Genomic DNA, 20,939 nt, shown 5'->3' on the forward strand with positions numbered 1-20,939 from the left:
ATTACATCAAAACCATCAAGAAACAAAGTAAATTATCTTTAATGTAGAAATTAGGCAGGAATTTGCACTCCAGAGTAGCTCCTCAAATGTTTAATGAATCTATATAATGTACATTTACTGAAATAAATGAACTTATTTATTTCCTCATAAATTAAAACATTCATAAAAAAAAGTCTGATTCAGTTTACACAGAATTCAACAAACATTCATGTACTTATTACTACCATTTTAAAATGGTATTCATAAACATGTACATATGTGCAAAGTTCCTCTCATTTTTTTTTATATTACTTGGAGTTATAAGCTCAATCAAAGAGGTTTCCATTAACACTTTCAGTCAAAAAAAAAAAAGACATCTGATTGAGGTGGGGGTTAGATGGCTGTGTCGCAGCTCATCTCTAACATTTCAGGAATAATTAACAATTATTAAACATTAGCACGACTGAAAAACAAAAGCGAGAAGAAAAATGTTCCTTAACCGGCATGGACTGAATGGCTTCAAAATCTTATTTGCACGTCAGCACAGGTTATTGTTCAGAGGTAATGAGTATTGTAAAACGCTGAACAAAGAAATTGAGAAAAATTAACCATAAAAGGCCCGAGCCTCCCACATCCACACATTGTACAGACATCAGAGCATCTCTTCAGTGTTGACGTCTAGTTTCCTTTGAGGGATATAAACAGTCTTAGGACCCGCCTGTCCACTGGGGGAGACCATTGCAGAAGCCATGGGGGAGAGGGGAACCGGTGTGTGGAAGAAGCTGTGCTGGGGGAGAGCCGTTCCTTTGGGGTTGGTCACCAGAGGCTAGAGCAAGGAGAAGACAGACAGTGTTCGTGTTAGGTTTGGGTCATTCGACTCTGAATTGGGGAGCAATCATGGCACAGTCTTCTCAAGGAGAATACAGAAATATTTGACAAAGCGGAGAGGAATTTTTTTTTTATAAATGCCATCATGATGACCAGAAAGCCTATCATTATCTAAAGTCCACTTTCCACCGAATCAGTTTGGCATGTTACACTGTCAAGAGGTGACATGGCTACTAAAATATGCATGACACAGTGGTGCGGTACCTAATGGGTGGAGCAGAGACGGCAATATGGAATTCACATTTTTAGGAAAAAAAATACACCCTTCAACAACTCTAGCATGGTGTTACACGATACCTCAGTTCAGGTAGCATTAAAAGACTAACTGTGGGTGTATGTTTTGCTTCTTATTCGTTTTTTTTTTTTTTTTTTTTTGCAAGCAAAAAAGTGAGGTCCAGCCTCAACAAAAACAAAAGGGGATGAGGAATGTACAATGGAAATGTGAAATAAGAGGATTAAATTCAAATCAGACTCCAGCTTAACTGTACTGATATTAAAATAGAGTGGAGTATTTAGTTTGTAGTTATTGTGACACTTAACGTAAGAATGTTCATGTAAATGTTAAGATAAAAAAGGTAAGGTCTGACGAGTAGCCATGTTATTTTTACACTTGGATGGCAGCCAAGATTTTTTGTGCGCCTGTACATTTAATAAAAGCTTGATGTTGCTACAGGGCTCAACATTAACTTTTCCACTAGTAGCACTGGTGCAACCAACCACTGACATCAGGTTAGCCACCCATCCAGGAAGTAATTATCTATCCATCCATTTTCAACACCGCTTATCCTGGTTAGGGTCACGGGGCGCTGGAGCCTATCCCAGCTGACTTCGGGCGAAAGGCGGACTACACCCTGAACTGGTCGCCAGTCAGTCGCAGGGCACATATAGACACGGACAACCATTCGCACTCACATTCACACCGTCACTGAGTGGGAACTGATCCCACGCTGCCCGCACCAAAGTCAGGCGAGTGTACCACGACACCATTAGTGACTCGGAAGTAATTATTAATGATCAATTAGTATCTAAGGGAAATCTTTAAAAATATGAACAAATGAGAGGTTGATAAACATCCTGGAACAGATTGTTTGACCTTAAAGGTTCCACTGTAATACGATACTAGGGATGTCCCGATCCAACTTTTTCACATCCGATCCGATATCGCAGACCTTGAATTTTGGCCGATACCGATATCGGTCCGATCCGATATCAGCAATGATCATACAGAATTGACTTTTTTGGGAGTATGAAATGTTAGAAAAAGGCTTGATGAAGTGATCTTACTCAAACAGAGAACAATACAAAAAAACTGACCCATTTATTATTAACCAATGGGTTACATAAACTAACTAAAAATAAAAATGTACTTCAATATAATAAAATAAAAGCTCATTATACATTTGAATAGATTAAATTAAAAAAAATAAAAAAATAAAATATATATCTGTGATAATCTCAATAAATAAAAATGACACTTTTGAAATGCAAAATAATTTAAGTTCAGTTTCTTTAGATTTTAATGTCAGTATTTGGTTTCTTCACATGTGCGGCAATACACTTTTTTTTTTTTTTTTGCTGACATGGGACCAATTTCCGATCTCAAAGATCGGATCGGGACACCCCTAAACAATACAATGCTCTTTACCATTTCTCTTGGTGGCTACTAACACCTCGCTATTCACCATATCCATCTCATGGGAAAAGCTCACTGTGGAAGCACAAGCTAGCTGAACCTAACCATAGGTTGTTGGTCCTAAGTCAAAACCACAAGCAGCTGTGTGTACCTGTTGGATACTGATTAGCGCCACTGGATGCGGGGACTGCTGGACCGTCATTGGCTTGATGAAAACCATCCCTCGCTGCTGCAGAGCCAGAGGGCTGAGCACGGTGTTTGACCGCTCGGAGGTCTGCGGTGAGGCGAAGGTGTTTCCGGTGCTGGAGCCTGATATCAGACCCAGATTCTGCAGGGTGAAGTTGACGATAGCCGGACTGGGGCCGTGGAGCCGTTGGGCCTGCGGGGTCAAGTGTGGAGAGGCGGCTGCAGCGGGTCCGTGAAGACGAATGCTGGTGGGTGTCACTTCCTGGACTGGGGGTGCTCTGGATCCTGTTCGGGATGTAACAGAGTATCTTGGGTCTCGTTTTTTGGTAAATTATACATTTGGAAGTAGCCAGATTGATTATCTTGTGGCCACAGAACACCGGCGGTCTGTACTAACTTGTCTGCGTGTTGCTGTGGTTACAACATATGCATCAGTACATATGCCGGCAATGCCATATATAAACATGAAAATTTAAGCAGTTAAAAAAAACCACAAAATTGTGGGTATTTACACTATACAGGCGAGTTCAAATTAAATAAAAAGCTTGAAGCAAGGGCGCTTTGCCTCTTATTTGGAGAACTTTGCGAACCTCTTGCGACCGTTTCTGGAGTGGGTATTCCCCACAACAAATGGGGATTCAGTGTACAAACATGAAAGTAGGAGCAGTGGAAAAAAAAAACAGAACACATCATAACAGATGACAAAGAGACACCAGAGTATCTGCACTGAAGACGAATAGGCAGGAGCTGCTATGAACTTTTTAACTCACTGGCCAAGTTGGCCTGTAGATGAAAAAAAAGCATATTTGAAAAAATTTTTAAACATCCATAGAGTCTGGCCTCGCTTTTACTGACACACTCCTTGTGCCACAGCTTCAGAGCCTCCGTAGAATCGTACTCCTTGGCATGGGTGCTTCTCTTTTTTGTTTTCATCATTGAACACTTAAAATACTTTCAAGCAGCTTGGTGGTTGAAACATCAGGCTGTCCATGTTTCATTTACAGTAATTTGGTTCTAAAGAGTTTGGATTTTGCTTGATAAAATTGCTGTGCTGATTGTCGCATTAATAGATTTTCTGAAAGTCTTTAGCTTGTATTGTACTTACTGTCAAACCTTTTTTTGTGTTGTTTGTAGGGCTTGGGCGATCTGACAAAAAAAAAAGAAGCTCACGATTCATTTTTTTCATATCATCTGATGTTGATTTTTATCATGATTTTTTTAATATTGTTTTTAAACTTTTTAAAATAGGCAGTTTTAAAGCATCTATACTAAAAACTAAAGAAGCTTCTGAGTAGTTCAACATTTTATTAACGCCTTTTGTTAAAAACACTCCTCTAAGTCAATAATTAAAACAATAACCCTAACATGATATTTGCATACCTACTAATAGGGGTGAGCGATTGATATCAGCTTTGATATAATCGTGAACGTTGCTTTAATGATGTGCAATTTTACATTGTCGAATATTCATACGGTCTGAAAAAGAAAACAACCAAACAGGTACATGAATGGCGTAGGAGGAAGAGAGAAAGGAGGGAGCGCATGAAAGTCCTCCTTCGCCGAATCAGGACTGAGGCTTTCCTAACAATTGCGCCGAAAAAGATTCAAAGCTTCAACGCTTCAGTGACGGTGACATCTGGTGGACAACTGAAGCCATAGCAACCTCTAAAGAGCACGACTGAAGCGCTGGCACTGTTTCCCATGACCGCAATAAAAGTTCAGAAAGGTCTGCATGGTCATTCAAGTGTTTTGTTCATTTATACCAAATAATGATGATTAAAATAAAATATGCAGATGCTCTCCCCATACTCTAAAACAGATTCCAGAGTAACCCAAAGAATAAATGAAACGCCATGAGCTAATGACACACTGGAATACTATGAGCTAATAAAAAGCTTCGAAACATTTAGAAGGAATGAAGTGCGAAGCAAAACAGCGATGATGTTCGAAGCTTCGAACGTCATCGGTCACGTGGCACTGGTGTTTTGATACAAAGCTCCGACACAGCGTTTCGAATCACTCCGCTTCAGGAAGAGTGAGTCAAGCGCCAAAGCCTCAGTATCATTTGCCCATCACTATGATTCAGTCATGTGACTCAGTGGCAAGCAGAACAAACTCGCTCTCAAACTAGTGGGCCGACTCCGAGCAACCTTCTCAGAAATTTTGCAGCTTACAAGTGAGTGAATAGTCGCTATGCACCTCAAGGGCCGCAGGCATGCTAAAACATACGCTAGCTTAAAACATACAGTAGCATGAATGCACGCTAAAACAATGTTTTTAAAAAGGCAGCAAAACTGAGTTTGGTTGTACTTTATTGAAGTATATACATTAATTTTTAATCAATCCTCATCCACAAATCCATCACAGTCGTCATCTTCTATCCGAAATGAACAGCTAGGCAAGTTCTCCAACAAACAAGGCCGGTTCCCTCTCGTCAGTGTCAAAGTCAGTCTCGTTGCCGGGGGGCTGTTCAGCAATGATGCCGGCTTTCGCGAAAGCTCGACAAAGCAGATACCTTAGCCCAAGCATCCACAATCCATTCACACATGGTGGCGTAACTCGCCCGGCGTTGCCTCCCAGTCTTAGTTGCACTTGGTTTTTCACAGCGGCTGTGAGATGGCCGCGCATGGAGTCACAGATCAACAGGGACGGTGACGCGACCATCCTGTCTCTTTACGTACACCTCAATCAGCCACTCTCTCATTTTCTCCTCGTCACAAACAACAAAAGATCAACAAAGCGGCAGACCCAGACCTTGTGTCCCCTGTCCTGCCTCAAAGTCTGCACGGACCTGCTCGCTCCAGTCTTCACACAGATCTTCAATAGATTCATGGAACCGTGGGAAATACCATCCTGTTTAAAATGCTACACCATCATCCCAGTGCCCAGAAAACCTGCTATCTCAGGTCTGAATGACTACAAGCCTGTCGCCCTGACATCTGTTGTCATGAAGTCCTTTGAACGCCTCATGCTGGACCACCTCAAGAGCGTCACAGGTCCCCTGCTGGACGCCCTGCAGTTTGTCTACCGAGCAAACAGGTCTGCGGATGACGCTATCAACATGGGACTGCACTTCATCCTCGAACACCTCGACAGTGCGGAGACTTATGCGAGAATCCTGTTCGTGGACTTCAGCTCTGTGTTCAACAGTATCATCCCTAAACACCTCTACTCAAACCTTCTCTAGCTTAACGTCTAGCCTGACATCTGTCAGTGGATTTACAGCTTCCTCACGGGCAGGACATAGCAGGTGAGGCTGGGAGACACCACCTGATCTACACGCACCACCAGCAGCGGGGCGCCCCAAGGTTGTGTCCTCTCTCCGCTGCTCTTCTCTCTTTACACGAATGACTGCACCTCAACGCACCCGTTGGTCAAACTCCTGAGGTTTGCAGACGACACCCCAGTCATCGGCCTCATCAAGGACGGTGACGAGTCTGCATATCGACAGGAAGTGGAGCGGCTGGAGCTGTGGTGCGGCCGACACAACCTGGAGCTGAACACGCTCAAGACTGTAGAGATGATCGTGAACTTCAAGAGGCATCCTTCGGCACAGCGGCCCCTCACGCTGTCCAACTGCCCCGTGTCAACTGTCGAGGCCTTCAAGTTCCTGGGAATTATAGTCTCTCAGGGCCTGAAGTGGGAGACCAACTTCAACTTCATCCTCAAAAAGGCCCAGCAGAGGATGTACTTCCTGCGGCTTGTGAGGAAGCACGGCCTGCAACAGGAGCTGCTGAGGCAGTTCTACACAGCGGTCATCGAATCAGTCCTGTGTTCTTCCATCACAGTCTGGTTTGGTGCTGCTACAAAAAAGGACGAACTCCTACCGCAACGGAGAATCAAACCTGCTGAAAAGATTGTCGGTACCCTCCTACCCACCCTTGAGGACTTGCACGCTGCCAGAACTAAGACAAGAGCATGCAAAATCCTCTTGAACCCTCCACATCCTGGTACCCACCTCTTCCAGCCCCTTCCCTCAGGTAGAACCGAACAATACAAACTAAAACAAGCAGGCATTCCAACAGCTTTTTCCCTCTTGCCATTAACTTCTTAAACAGTTAACGTACAATTCCATTGCAATATGCTTCCAATTTTTTCTTGAGTTTGTTACATCTCTGTCGGACCATTTATACATTACTCATGCACTCACTGTAGTAGTCTCGCCACGCTGCACTATTTGCATATCTGTTGTTGACCAATACTGGTCACTCATATGCACGAGTAGCATCTGCAACATTTGCACAATCGACATTGTCCCAGATTCTCGCACTACTAGTCACTTTAAACTGCATACATTTCTTGAAGTCTCTGCACCATTTGCACAATGGTCATTCCACTGGACTATTGTTCTATTAGCCATTTCAAACTGCTCCAATTGCAAGAGGACTGAATCTTTTTGCACAATTGTCAAAAAAAAATAATAATTACAAAAAATTGTACCGCCATTTCCACATTACTGGTAACCTTTTATTGCTCAGTGACTGTGTTTTTTATGTCTTTATGTCTCAAAAGTATTCTCTGTCAATTGACTCTGTTTTTCGTACTGGAGCGGCTCCAACTACCGAAGACAAATTCCTTGTGTGTTTTTGACATTCTTGGCAAATAAAGATGATACTAATTCTGGACTTTTACCCGCAGTTGGCGTTTGGTAGATGTAAACAGGAGTTGAAGGCTTGTTGCGTTCTCCTGCTGAGCCCTGATTTTCCTTGTAAGTGACAACAGACTGCTGGGAGAGTGGGATCAGGTATCCTGTTGGCACAAAAGTCTGACATGGGCAGAGAAATCATTGATTAGTATCTGGATTCAAATTGCTTTTCTTTCGAGGTTTTGTGTGTACATGTATGTGTGTGGAGGTGTGAGCATGTGTGTGTGTGTGTGCGTATGTGTATACAGTGGGTACGGAAAGTATTCAGACCCCCTTAAATTTTTCACTTTTTTTTATATTGCAGCCATTTGCTAAAATCATTTAAGTAATTTTTTCCCCCACAATGTACACACAGCACCCCATATTGACAGAAAAAAATAATTGTTGAAATTTTTGCAGATTTATTAAAAAAGAAAAACTGAAATATCACACAGCCATAAGTATAAGTGTAAGTACCCTTTGCTCAGTATTTAGGAGAAGCACCCTTTTGAGCCATGAACCTTTTGGGGAATGATGCAACACGTTTTTCACACTTAGATTTGGGGATCATCTGCCATTCCTCCTTGCAGATCCTATCCAGTTCTGTCAGGTTGGATGGTGAACGTTGGTGGGAAGCCATTTTCAGGTTTTCCAGAAATGTTCAATTGGGTTTAAGTCAGGGTTCTGGTTGGGCCATTCAAGAACAGTCACGGAGTTGTTCTGAAGCCACTCCTCCGGTCTTTTAGCTGTGTGCTTCGGGTCATTGTCTTGTTTGAAGGTGAACCTTCTGCCCAGTCTGAGATTCTGAGCACTCTAGAGAAGGTTTTCGTCCAGGATATCCCTGTACTTGGCCGCATTCTTCTTTCCTTCGATTGCAAACAGTCGTCCTGTCCCTGCAGCTCAAAAACACCCCCACAGCATGATGCTGCCACCACCATGTTTCACTATTGGGACTGTATTGGACAGGTGATGAGCAGTGATTGGTTTTCTCCACACATGCCACTTAGAATTAAGGCCAACAGTTTATATCTTGGTTTCATCAGACCAGAGAATCTTATTTCTCACCTTCAGGTGTTTTTTAGCAAACTCCTTGCGGGCTTTCATGCATCTTGCACTGAGGAGGGGCTTCCGTCGGGCCACTCCGCCATAAAGCCAGCTGACTGGTGGAGGGCTGCAGTGATGCTTGACTTTCTAGAACTTTCTCCCATCGCCTAACTGCATCTCTGGAGCTCAGCCACAGTGACGTTTGGATTCTTCTTTACCTCTCTCACCAAGGCTCTTCTCCCCCAATTGCTCAGTTTGGCTGGACAGCCAGCTCGAGGAAGAGTTCTGGTAGTCCCAAACGTCTTCCATTTAAGGATTATGGAAGCTACTGTGCTCTTACGAACCTTAAGTGCAGCAGAAATATTTTTGTAACATTGGCCAGATCTTTGCCTTGCCACAATTCTGTCTCTGAGCTCTTCAGGCAGTTCCTTTGACCTCATGATTCTCATTTGCTGACATGCACTGTGAGCTGTAAGGTCTTATATAGACATGGGTGTGGCTTTCCTAATCAAGTCCAATCAGTATATTCAAACGGAGCTGGACTCCAATGAAGGTGTAGAACCATCTCAAGGATGATCAGAAGAAATGCATAGCACCCTAGTTGAATATATGAGTGTCACAGCAAAGGGTCTGAATACATATGGCTGTGTGAGATTTGAGTTTTTCTTTTTTAATAAATCAGCAAAAATTTCAACACTTCTGTTTTTTCTGTCAATATGGGGTGATATGTGTACCTTAATAAGGAAAAAAATACATTTAAATGATTTTAGCAAATGGCTGCAATATAACAAAGAGTGAAAAATTTAAGGGGGTCTGAAAACTTTCCGTACCCACTGTATACCGTATTTTCACGACCATAAGGCGCACTTAAGTCTTACATTTTCTCCAAAATGGACGGGGGCGCCTTATAATGCGGGGCACCTCGTGTGCGCAGTTCCAAAATCTGTAAATGTGTGACTTTAATGAGCGCTCCGCTTGACTGACTGGGAGCATTTCCTGCCATCACGCTGCTTATATAGAGGAAGGCGGACGTGACTGAGGACAGCTCGTGGACGTAAAGGGGGAAGGGTGCGCGTGTCAGATTACGCTAAAGACACGTCCCCAGTAGGTATATAGTTCCGGTATGTGCATCGGTTTGGTGAAGAACCCCTAAAAATGGCACCTACGAAGAGACATGCTTACGAAGCACAGTTTAAACTGCAAGCTATCAGTTACGCGGAGGAACATGGGAATTGAGCAGCCGCGAGCGAATTCAAGATCAACGAATCCATGTTTCGCAAGTGGAGGAAGCAGGAAAACGAGCTTCGCCAAGTCAAAAAGGCGAAGCTGAGTTTCCGCAGAAACAAGGCGAGGTGGCCCGAGTTGGTCTTCCAACTCGGGCAATGGATTAATGAGCAAAAAACGGCCGGGAGAAGCGTCTCTACAGTCATCATTCGACTGAGTGCAATAACGCTTGCAGAAGAAATGAAAATCGAACATTTTCAAGGCGGTCTGTCTTGGTGCTTTCGTTTTATGACACGGCGCCATCTATCCAGCCGGGCAAGGACTACCGTGGCGCAGCAACTTCCGGTGGATTACAAGGAAAAGCTGGTCATCTTCCGCTCCTACTGCAGTAAAAAGATTGCCGACAAACACATTCAGCACAACCACATCACCAACATGGATGAGGTGCCGCTCACTTTCGACATCCCGGTGAACCACACTGTAGAGAAGAAGGGGACCACCACAGTAGCGATACGCACAACGGGGCACGAGACGTCGGCTTTTACTGTTGTGCTTGGTTGCCATGGTAATGGACAGAAACTGCCACCTATGGTGATTTTTAAGAGGAAGACGCTGCCTAAAGAAATGTTTCCAGCCGAAGTCATCATTAAGGCCAATCAAAAGGGCTGGATGGACGAGGAGAAAATGAGAGTGGCTGAGTGAGGTGTACGTAAAGAGCCCACATGGTTTTTTTCCACGCGTCACCGTCCCTGTTGATCTGTGACTCCTTGCGCGCCCATCTCACAGCCGCTGTGAAAAACCAAGTGCAACTAAGACTGGCGAGTTACGCCACCATATGTGAATGGATTGTGTATGCCTGGGCTAAGGTATCTGCGTTGACTGTTGTCCGAGCTTTCGCGAAAGCCAGCATGATTGCTGAACAGCCCCCCGACAACGAGACTGACTGACAATGACGAGAGGGAACCCGCCGTGCTTGTTGGAGAACTTGCCCAGCTGTTCATTTCGGATACAAAAGATGAGGACTTTGATGGATTTGTGGACGAGGATTGATGAAAAAATGTGCATTGTTAAATACTTGAATAAAGTACAACCGAACTCAGTTTTGCTCCCGCTGCTTTTTTAAAAAGTGTTTTAGCGTGCATGCATGCTAGCATATGTTTTACCATGCCTGCGCCCAATACTACGGTGCGCCTTATGTATGTTAAATACAGAAATATACCCTGTAACTGAGACCGCGCCTTTTAATACGGTGCGCCTTATGGTCGTGAAAATACAGTACTTGTTTATAAATGACACCATATTAAAGCAGGTCATCGTTTTGTCTGGCTTTGGAGTAAACACTAGTAAATTGCAATGTTATAAGGTCATATTGAACTAAACAAGGGGGGATGTTAGAAAAAAAAAATAGTGTGGAAAATTATTTTTGTGAAAATATTGCGTTAAGGCCTCAACTAGTAAGTCCATCCATCCATCCATTCTCAGTACCGGTCATCCTGTTCAGGGTCGCGGATTGCTGGAGCCTATCCCAACTGATTTTGGGCAAAAGGCAGACTACACCCTGAACTGGTCATCAGTCAGTCGCAGGGCACATAGAGAAATGGAGAGCCATTCACACCCACGTTCACGCCGTCATTGAGAGGAAACTAAACCCACGCTGCCTGCACCGAAGCCAGGCGAATGTACCACTACACCATCAGTGACTATAACTAATAAGTCATGAAACTATAATAGATAATATTTGATGGTTAAAGTAAGATCAAATAAGCAGAACATAATGGCAGATTTGCACATTTATAAACTAGACGATTGCTTGTTCAATTCCTGCTTCCCCTGCCGATCCTCCAGAACTTAATGGATCTCAATTGCGTCTGACCTTGTGTCCTTATTAAATATTTCCCCATCAGGTGACTGGCTAGGGAGTGTCTTTTTCTTTTGGCAATTTCATTAAGGCAATTTATTCTTTATACATTATGTTCAGGTGCACTAAGAGAAATGTGGACTTTTCACCACAAGCATACTTAAAAGAGAGCACATACAAAGATCTGCACATCATTATGTTGTGGTAAAATTTGTTCATGAACAAAAAAATAATAATTGTTTTATTTACACTAAGAGGGTGTTTCCAGTGTTCGTGGGATTCTTGTAGCGTGCATTTGACATTTGATCCCTTCAAATGCAACACACAGTGATGTAATCATAGGGCAAGCAGTTGCAAGAGAACCTGAGTTTAACCCCAAGTTCTTGAGTCATCCGCCAAACGTTTTACCCAAAGAAATCAAGCCTTGAACTTGAAACCAGAAGAGTTGAAGACAGACAGAGGGAATAACCTGGGGGCTGTGAATGGAGACTTCTGTTAAGTGCAATGCTGATGCAAGTGAAGGGTCTTCCACTAGTTAAATGTGGGTAAGTACAAAAATAAAATCAGTTAGAAATAACAAAAATGATCATTGTAATCATTAAAAGATTAAATGTTATTTCAAAACACAATACTCTGTGACAAATTTCTCCATGGACCAAGTTTTTCAGGAGTTACTCTAGAGAGGAAGTTTGATTGAGAACTTGCCCAGCTGTTCATTTCGGATACAGAAGATGAGGACTTTGATGAATTTGTGGATGAGGATTGATAAAAAATAACGTGAGTACATTGTTAAATACGTCAATAAAGTACAACCGAACTCAGTTTTGCTCCCGCTGCCTTTTTAAAAAGATTGTTTTAGCGTGCATGCATGCTACCATATGTTTTAAGATAGCGTATGTTTTATAACATGCCTGCGCCGAATACTACGGTGCGGCTTATGTATGTGTTAAATACAGAAATAGACCCCGTAATTGAGACTGCGCCCTTTGATACGGTGCGCCCTATGGTCGTGAAAATACAGTATGTGTGGGTGTGTGTGCATGAACGCACTTTCATAGTCCGTTACCTCAGTGTTAATGTGTCCGGGTGTGACCAGGGCAGATCGTACGGATGTTAAACCCGCCTCCCAGTCAGAGGTCACCGCCTTCTCGTCCTTATCCAGGAAGGTCTCCAAGCTCTGCTCCAGAGTCTGCGCAACCATGGCGCTGCCGGGAGTGTTGATGAACTCGGCATCCAAGTGGAGCGCGCGGGGCGAGGGACAGCTGGAGAGCTGACGGCTGCCAAGGGTCTTCAGAGGAACATCAAGCATGTGCCACTGCTTTGGGGCGGCGCCCTGTGTGTGAGGCATGCAAGATGGAAAATAATAATAATATTAACAGTAATGGACATTTAGGTAGAAAATGCTAAATACTAAAAATTAACCATGAGATTCCAATCCCTTGGCTGGCTTTTTCCAAAAAAAATCCACACTTTCCGCTCTCTCGTCTGTGTGGCTGCACAGTGGAAGGACAGGCGTTTAGCCGCACTAGCTATGTAGCCACAACTAGTAGTTAGCTGCTGCAGTGCAAGACAATAGTGTGAACATTCCCACGGTAGCAAGGAGAATGGACGTGGATGCACCATTATTATAATCAGCTTGGAGTTGGTTTGAAAAAAATGGTGCCAACTAATGTTGGCTAAAAATATCAATTCATCAATGCATTTCAATTCTTTCCCCCGCGATTCAATAGCGATTCAGCAAATTCTCTGAATCGATTCCCCTCCTGGTCAGTGGGGGCGCTTTATGTGCGATTGGTATTGAAATTGCATTGAAGCCGCACTCGACCAAGCGGCAACAAAATGGCGACTAATACATTTTTTATTGGGTTAGCATAGGTTAGTAATAGAAACGAAATATGTTCTGACTCACAAAACACAAGGTTTCGTCATTGTTTTAAGAATGGAAAATAACGTAAATCGAAAAAACATATATAGTGTATGTATTGGTACCTTTATTGTAACCATACAGGACGAGAAAGTATGTTCTTTACCTGAAGGTTGGAGTTAGTCCGTTTGGCTTTGGGAGGAGTGCTCTCTGGCGCGGAGTCAGAATACAACCGTTTGACCAACAACGGGCTCCTGTCCGGTACCCTCAACGTGGGTCGGCTATTAGCAGCTAACGGGGCAGTCGGGCTCGACCCAGTCTTCTCCTCAAAAGTCATCGAGCGTACGGCGGAACTGGTCGGCTGCGGTCTGGCCAGAGGGTTGGGCCTGAGAGAAGACGGGTGCAAATACACAGCGTAGGGTCCGGCGCCCGGCTGCTGAGGTAAAATGACGGGGATGAGGGGTGAGAAATTCGCTGGGATGTATGCAACACTGCCTGAGGGCTGGGAGGCCAGTGGGGTGCTGTGCACATTTGGGTTGGCTCCATTCTCCTCATTTGGAGCCTGGCACGATGACTGAGGCGGTTTCACTGAGCTGGAGGTGGTTGACTGGAGCTTCGCAACCATTGTGTTTGCCTCAGCGGGAATTGCCTTTAGAGCTTTGCTTCTGGTACTGGAACAGAAGTACCTGTATGTACAAATACAACGTGAATAATACATAACATGAGAGGCCAGGAGTACATTGGCTGGAGCTTTAATTTAAATCTCATCTCTTTATTATTTGGCAGAGGTGGGAAAATTTTGGGCCATAGACAGCCCATAGCGTACTTTAATCTAACCCACCAACAATTTACATGATCTAGAACCGTATAATATTTGTCACATGAACTTAACTGTTTTTTCAAATTAATTTATTTTATTTAATTATATGTTCATTGAGCTTTATCAGTTTTAAACGTACTGTACATATAGTAGGCTTTACGCCATCAGGATTTTTGGGGCCGATCACCGAGTTTAAAAAAACAATAACCGGTCCGAGATTTTTCAAGAGTAAAATATGTTCCGTGGCTCCATAATGGTTGGAAATCACTGCTCTAGTCAGATCGTTTATTCTAATCAGTCATGTATTCTAGTCAGTCAGGTCAAACCAACATTACAACATGACAGAAATAATGGGTGCTAACTTACTGTAGTTAAATTACTTTATTTTTAATTAAATTACTTCACCCACACCGAAACTTTAGAGCATGATTCGACAGAACGGCGGCATGTTTACGTCCAACCGTTCGTGATACCACTAGCTTGCTAGGCTACATAACATTTTATTGCCTGCTTGTGAGCTGTATCGTATTAAAAGTATGTGAACACACCTCAAGCAAGCCTTAAACGAACGTCCTTTCCTGTCCTGAGCACCCGTGACCACCAACACACGTTTTCCCCCATTTGGTCACATTTGAGTTGACAAGATAAAGCCGAATGATCGTAAAAAATGGGATGCGGCGGTATCGGAATACAAGATTTTATTGCAGTAGTCTGACAATCATGAAAGGGCAAATTTGTCTTGTAGTCTGAACTGGGCATTACGTGTTGTCTGTCTCAGACGTGTTGTCTGTTCTGCACCGACGACATGTTTTTTTTTTTGTAAATATCTTTATTGGCCGTCAGATATTTTCAATACTACGTCAAAAGACGCGACAAGGCTAAAAATAAACTAGCTTTTGGATTCAAATATACTGTGCACGGAGCGACCTTTGATTGAGTCTAAAAATTCAATTCAACTCCGAAACACAGGAATGCAGGTATGGAAATATAGAAACAGTCAAGTAACAATAAATAATGAGAATCCTTTTAAGTTTATTTTCCTTCGCTTAGTGATATTGTAAGATGATTTATTTTTAAGAGCCGCCTTTCTAATATGTTTTAATTTGAAATGTGGATACTTCATTTGAAGAGAGGGATGTAAGATACGATGATTTATTTTTTACAATGATGATTACATGATTGGTTGGTTAATTCAAAATAAAATTTAATTTAAAATTAGTTATTAATTAGACATGTTATTAGTAATTAATTTATTAATATTTTAGATTCATCAAATATATTTTTTAACGTTTTTTTTTTTTTGTTTAACCTCATCTATGTGACCTGACCAGTTTTTTAAAAAACTAATGTGGCTGTTGAGCACAAAAGCTTTACCTACCCCTGCTATATGGACATTGCCCTCACCAAACATATGCACTCAAACTTACGCTGACTCCTGGTCAAGTTGAATCTTACAAATAGCAGCAAGTTGGGCCATTTTGCTGGGGAAGACACTGACAGCTTGAAGCAAAAGACAATTAATACACAAATCAACACAACAGTATTCTTGTTAGAAAAAAAATGTCTCACCAAGGGCGCCCTTGGCAGGACTACTTGGGGCTGAGCTGATCTTGCGCCGGTCATCCTGAATGCTCTTTGCTAGTTTCATGAGAGAGGGGTGTCGTGTAAAGCTTCGCTTAGCACCGGGTGGCGACGAAAAAAGGTTTTTGGCACAGTTTTCTACATAGGAGCGGGACTCCAGCACCTTTGTCTTGTTGGGTGGACACAGGGAGCTGCCACTTGGCACATCTGAGACAACAATTAAATGTTTAACAAAATGTTAATGCATTTGAAAGAAGGTAACTTTGAACTATACTGGCAGCCCTGACATATAAAGTCTGCATAATACGTCATCACACAACACAAGAAGGCACGCTCAATTACCGCAGTATTTACTGAGTTTTTATTGTTTTACAGTATATTTACGTACTTAGAAGTATATATTCGTACAAATATTTACTGTAATAATGATTTTATTACTGCATTAGCTGACTTATGAACAAATTTGGGTTAAGTTTAAGCCTGTCACAATAACATTTTTAGGACGATATATTTTCCCTATAGCTATCAGGATAAAGGATAGTATCAATGTTTTTATGCCACTGCCATTAGATGACAGAGCATAATAATTCAAGAACATCTTTTTCAAGAGCAATTAAATTTGAATTCTAAAGAGTATTTAACATTGGGGTTGAAATGTTGAACAATAAATATCTTAGATGCATGACAAATACAAATAAAACAGACTCAGGCTCTGTCAGCGTCCAACGTAAAGCCTTTTTCAGTGGTGGCCCATGAGCCAAATTGCGGTGCCCCTGTCAGAACATATACTGGCCCCGTATATTCATGATATAATACGTTAGGTTTTAGTGATTATTTCGTATTTAGCTTCTTTATACTGTATTATTTAAGCCCATTTAAGAAATGATTCGTACAATTGCATGACTCTGTACGAACCTCACTAAAATCAAGGTATTGTAATTGCACAAATTAATAATAATGCTTAAAAGAATTAATCAATTACAAAATTATTAAAATATTTATTTAGCATTGACATTCCAACAATGCTTTAGCGTGTGTCTTTATGTTGTGCACACTATGTATAATTAGAGGTGCTCCGATCAGGGTTTTATGCTGCCGATTCCAGTATCGATAATCCATGAGTGAGATCTGCCGATCACTGCTGATACCGATCATATGGATAAGCTGTAAATCTTTCAATTTATTTATGGTGAATGCTATTGGCTATATGATCTGACATGTTTGTTTGGGTTTGCGTCACAGCTCTTGCGCGCCTGCACAGTGTCAAGGAGGGAGGGGATGCTTTACTAGGACTGTGCAATTATGGAAAAAAATAATCACGGTCATTTCGATTCATATTGAAATCATGGTTAATAAACACGATTATTAATTTTTTTTCAAAAATTTGCTTTTAGGGCGGCACGGTGGTCGCCTGGTTAGAGCGTCTGCCTCACAGTTCTGAGGACTGGGGTTCAATCCCCGGCCCCGCCTGTGTGGAGTTTGCATGTTCTCCCCGTGCCTGTGTGGGTTTTCCCCCGGCACTCCGGTTTCCTCCCACATCCCAAAAACATGCATTGATTGGGGACTCTAAATTGCCCGTAGGTGCGAATGTGAGTGCGAATGGTTGTTTGTTTGTATGTGCCTTGCGATTGGCTGGCAACCAGTTCAGGGTGTACCCCGCCTCCTGCCCGATGATAGCTGGGATAGGCTCCAGCACGCCCGCGACCCTGGTGAGGAGAAGCGGCTCAGAAAATGGATGGATGGATTTGCATTTATTCAACTACCAAAACTCAACTTTAAATATAACTCTTTTTATACAGTCAATGACCATATCTGTTGTTCCTGCTGTGTGCGCCTTGGAAAGAAAGTCGCGATATAATGTTAATAAACTCGTTTTTCACAGATTAGAAATAATACATGCCCGTGAGTTATGATATATTAGCTGTATGTATGTGTTACTATGGCGTTTGTGTGTGAATATTCATTAATTGAAGGTAAATCCATTCCGTGAGAATAAACTGCTTAAGGCACGCATAGGGAGGGCAGATAAACATTATAAAGGGCGCAAAGTATGAGCTGCTGTACGTGGCTAGCAGGATTAATTTCGGCTATTATATTTTCAGTGATTTAGTAATTTGTATTGGCCTAAGCGCGTCAGTGTCTATACGTAGCCCGCGGGCCACCGTTAATGTCGCACCCTGCTCTGTTCACAAAAACTGCACTTGGACAAATATCCAACATTCATTTAGTACAGAGATATAGCAATTCATTAATACTTTAACGGGCAATATACTCCCAATCAAGTTTCCAGTGGGTTAAGAAAAAGTTCAAAGTAACATTAATAACAGCACAACGAGCAAATCAAAGCAACCCGTTTTGCATTAAGATTCGTACTGCCTCTCAAAAGTCTGCAGCATTTCTTTAAACGCTGCTTTTCAACCAGTCATCTCTCGCGATAAAGCAAATTCGCCATTTGTGAGCATACGTCATATACGCTATTACGTTTATATTTGTGTTGTTGGGCAAAGGCTGCCTTAATTGCAAGCTGACGGGGAACGTCCCACCGTGTTTTTTGTTCCCAGCTGAAGACATTTGGTAGGATGGTTGTGTTTTAAATTGACCTTATCACTTTGAGGTTTATGTTTTGTTGCCAATAGGACTTCATACAAATTCAACATACCAGCTTGTTCTCGTTGATGTTAGCGGGATCGCCATTTGCTGCGCTCATCTTGCTTGAATCCAAAATGTTCCCACAATGCTGCTGTGGCATTAGACAAAGGAACTAATTCCATTTATGGCACTCAACTTTCTATCAGCTGTCAGAACTGTCTTTGAGTACGCTAATTGTGCATGTCTGTGTGCGAGCGTGAGTCCAGCCTGCCACAGCGGCAATCATGTTTACTGACAGGAGAAGGGAACAAGCAGCGCAACAAACACGCATGTAAATGAGAATTTATTGAGCCCAGAAAAACTATTGTGTCCATTTTTTTTTTTTAATCGAATGATAAGTTGATATAGCAATTATCGTGACAGGCCTAGTTGCGTTGCCGTCGTAGGAACGGAAATCTGTCCTGTACCAATATTGTTTAAATTGGAGTGCGTTTGTTTATTGTATTTTAATTAAAGCATTAAACATGTATACATGCATGCATTTGCCACCCAGAAAAAGATCTGCACATATCCAAAGGCGAGCGAAGAAGTCTCTTCATACCTTTCACTTGAGGCAGTTCAATTGGGCCGACCCATTCAAATGCTGGTTTCTTCCCTCTCTCTTCCGTTACATGGACCTTTTCAATGAGTTTCAGGCTTCGTAGCACATTAGCTATGTCATAAAGTCGTCGCACTTTAGCTGTGAACATAACGCAAACACACAGGCTATTTACAGCCTATTCAAATATATAGTGTATGGAGAATGCCATCAACTGTGCTGCAGAATGTTTATTTCAACCAAGGGGACAGACGGTCTACACTTACTCTTGAATTTGCTCTTATCCTGATCGGCCCCCTGGTCCTCTCCAATCAGAATTTTGGCAGCGACATCCAGACTGACCACGGGTGGATTAGAAACCAAGAAGAGCATGACAAACTTCTGGCTCATCACTCTCAGGGATTTGTCCTTCCGACTATTAACAGAGGCTGAAACAAAGGTAAACAGATTGTAGTTGTTGAGAGATTCGGTGGATTTATTGCAATAATAATTGTGGTCCAGCGTCTCACCTGCTTTGAACTCCACTCCAGGAAGCTCCACAAAAAAGAGCTCCCTTTGTCTGTGTTCGCTGTTCTCCATCAATTTGTGATTCTCCTTCTCCTCGCCATCAGAGTCAAATTCTTTATCAAGGAAGCTCTGTCTGATCTGCTGCATCTGCTGGCCGTATCTTTGCTCCCCGCCCACCTGCTTGAGAATGGCCAGAGTCTGGGCCAGATTTGTCTGGCCGTGCCACGTGTAGCGGTTCTTTGCAGAACGGCTCACCATGTGCAGGCTTTCCAGCACGTTCATGATGTCATAAATGCGGCGGCGTTCCACATCTGTGCCAAGAAGACAGTCAAAACCATAAAAGCTGCAACTGGCAACTTAAAACCGATCATACCTAACTACTCATTGAATATTAATACACATAATTGACATACTGAGATCAGTGGCCACGTCATCAAGGCAAATTTCATTGTTGGCGGCTGGGTCTGGCCAATCGGGGCAGCGGGCGAGGAATTTATGACAGAGCAAACCCAGACTCTTTTCTTTTCTGCTGATCATTTTCTCAGACTCATCTCCATGTTCAACATCCTCCAAGAGAATAACAGCAAACAGATGAGAAGTAAGTACATGGATGTCTGTAACATGTGTACAATTTGTATATGATAAAATTCTACACCTGTGTAGGATCAAGAACTTCATGTAACTCAGGGTGCGGACACAGCTGCTTCTCCCGGTTCCGAATCTCCGGACTCGCAGCACTGATGAGCATTTTGAGGTTGGAAGTTGGTGTCCATGGATCAACGGACCGTGCTTGTCCTGCTTTTTTCGGAGTTGTGAGCGGGCCCATGATAAACTGTGTGTATTTCCTACGTGGTTTCCAAGGACTTAACAAAACCATCGGGGCTATAAAGCCATCATCTGCCTTGTAATAAAAGAGAAAAGCAAATTTCATATTTTAACACTACCTTAGTCATGCTTTGAAGTAATAAATGTACTGAGCTGACTTTGGAATAAAGACTTCTAGTGGCAAGGTTCCCCTTACTAAAATACTTTATTTTTAAAACTAATTCGACAAACATTTTATATTAAGCCAGAATAGCTCCAGCTGAATATTGATGCATAATCTTATCCTAACTGTGTTAGAAAAAGTGTATTACACTAATTTTGTTCGCCGGTTGTATTTCCGAATAAACGACGTAACGCTGACTGTGCAACACAGACTATTGTCACATTAAATGACTCTCCACATTGTTTGCACGATACTTAACGTAGAAATGAAATCAATCTGAGGGAAGAAGAAGGAAAAAAAAACAGTCACATCAGCTTCAAGTTACCCGTGAGCGACGTGCTGCCCACATCAGCTTCAAGTTACCCGTGAGCGACGTGCTATCCGTCCAATGAACGGGCCCACAAGTCGCGCCGCTCCCGCCCAGTTCATCTGAACGGGCCAATGAGAGCGCGCTAAACAGGAAGTGAGGCGGCCGTCCCGCGCAGGTAAATCTTGTTTGAAATGCTTGGCGCGGAATGAATCTTCCAAAGTGCTCAAACACACACGAACCTTCGCA

The 20,939-nt window shown here is 42.6% G+C and overlaps 1 protein-coding gene across 1 annotated transcript; it reads right to left on the reverse strand.

Annotated features, from left to right (window-relative positions):
* Positions 1-21: 21 nt before the first annotated feature.
* On the reverse strand, positions 22-20,272 carry e2f8 (E2F transcription factor 8). The gene is made up of 12 exons (XM_061764442.1): positions 20,051-20,272; positions 19,809-19,962; positions 19,398-19,706; positions 19,155-19,316; positions 18,892-19,029; positions 15,690-15,908; positions 15,548-15,620; positions 13,467-13,986; positions 12,503-12,769; positions 7,319-7,451; positions 2,652-2,971; positions 22-805 (listed from the first exon to the last, which is right to left on the reverse strand). Exons 1-12 carry the CDS (start codon positions 20,270-20,272, stop codon positions 632-634), a joined length of 2,691 nt encoding a protein of 896 aa, XP_061620426.1. The 3' UTR covers positions 22-631.
* Between the last annotated feature and the right edge of the window lie 667 nt (positions 20,273-20,939).

Source organism: Phyllopteryx taeniolatus, chromosome 2, assembly GCF_024500385.1.
Source record: "Phyllopteryx taeniolatus isolate TA_2022b chromosome 2, UOR_Ptae_1.2, whole genome shotgun sequence".
NCBI classification, from domain to species: domain Eukaryota; kingdom Metazoa; phylum Chordata; class Actinopteri; order Syngnathiformes; family Syngnathidae; genus Phyllopteryx; species Phyllopteryx taeniolatus.

Excerpts from the sequence above, each read along its gene's own strand:
- e2f8 (XM_061764442.1), bottom strand. The coding sequence starts at position 20,272 with ATGGTTTTGTTAAGTCCTTGGAAACCACGTAGGAAATACACACAGTTT. Across the intron at positions 12,770-13,466 it reads GGACTAACTCCAACCTTCAG|GGCGCCGCCCCAAAGCAGTG; the intron begins GTAAAGAACATA and ends CCTCACACACAG. Across the intron at positions 2,972-7,318 it reads CTACCAAACGCCAACTGCGG|GATCCAGAGCACCCCCAGTC; the intron begins GTAAAAGTCCAG and ends CATCCCGAACAG.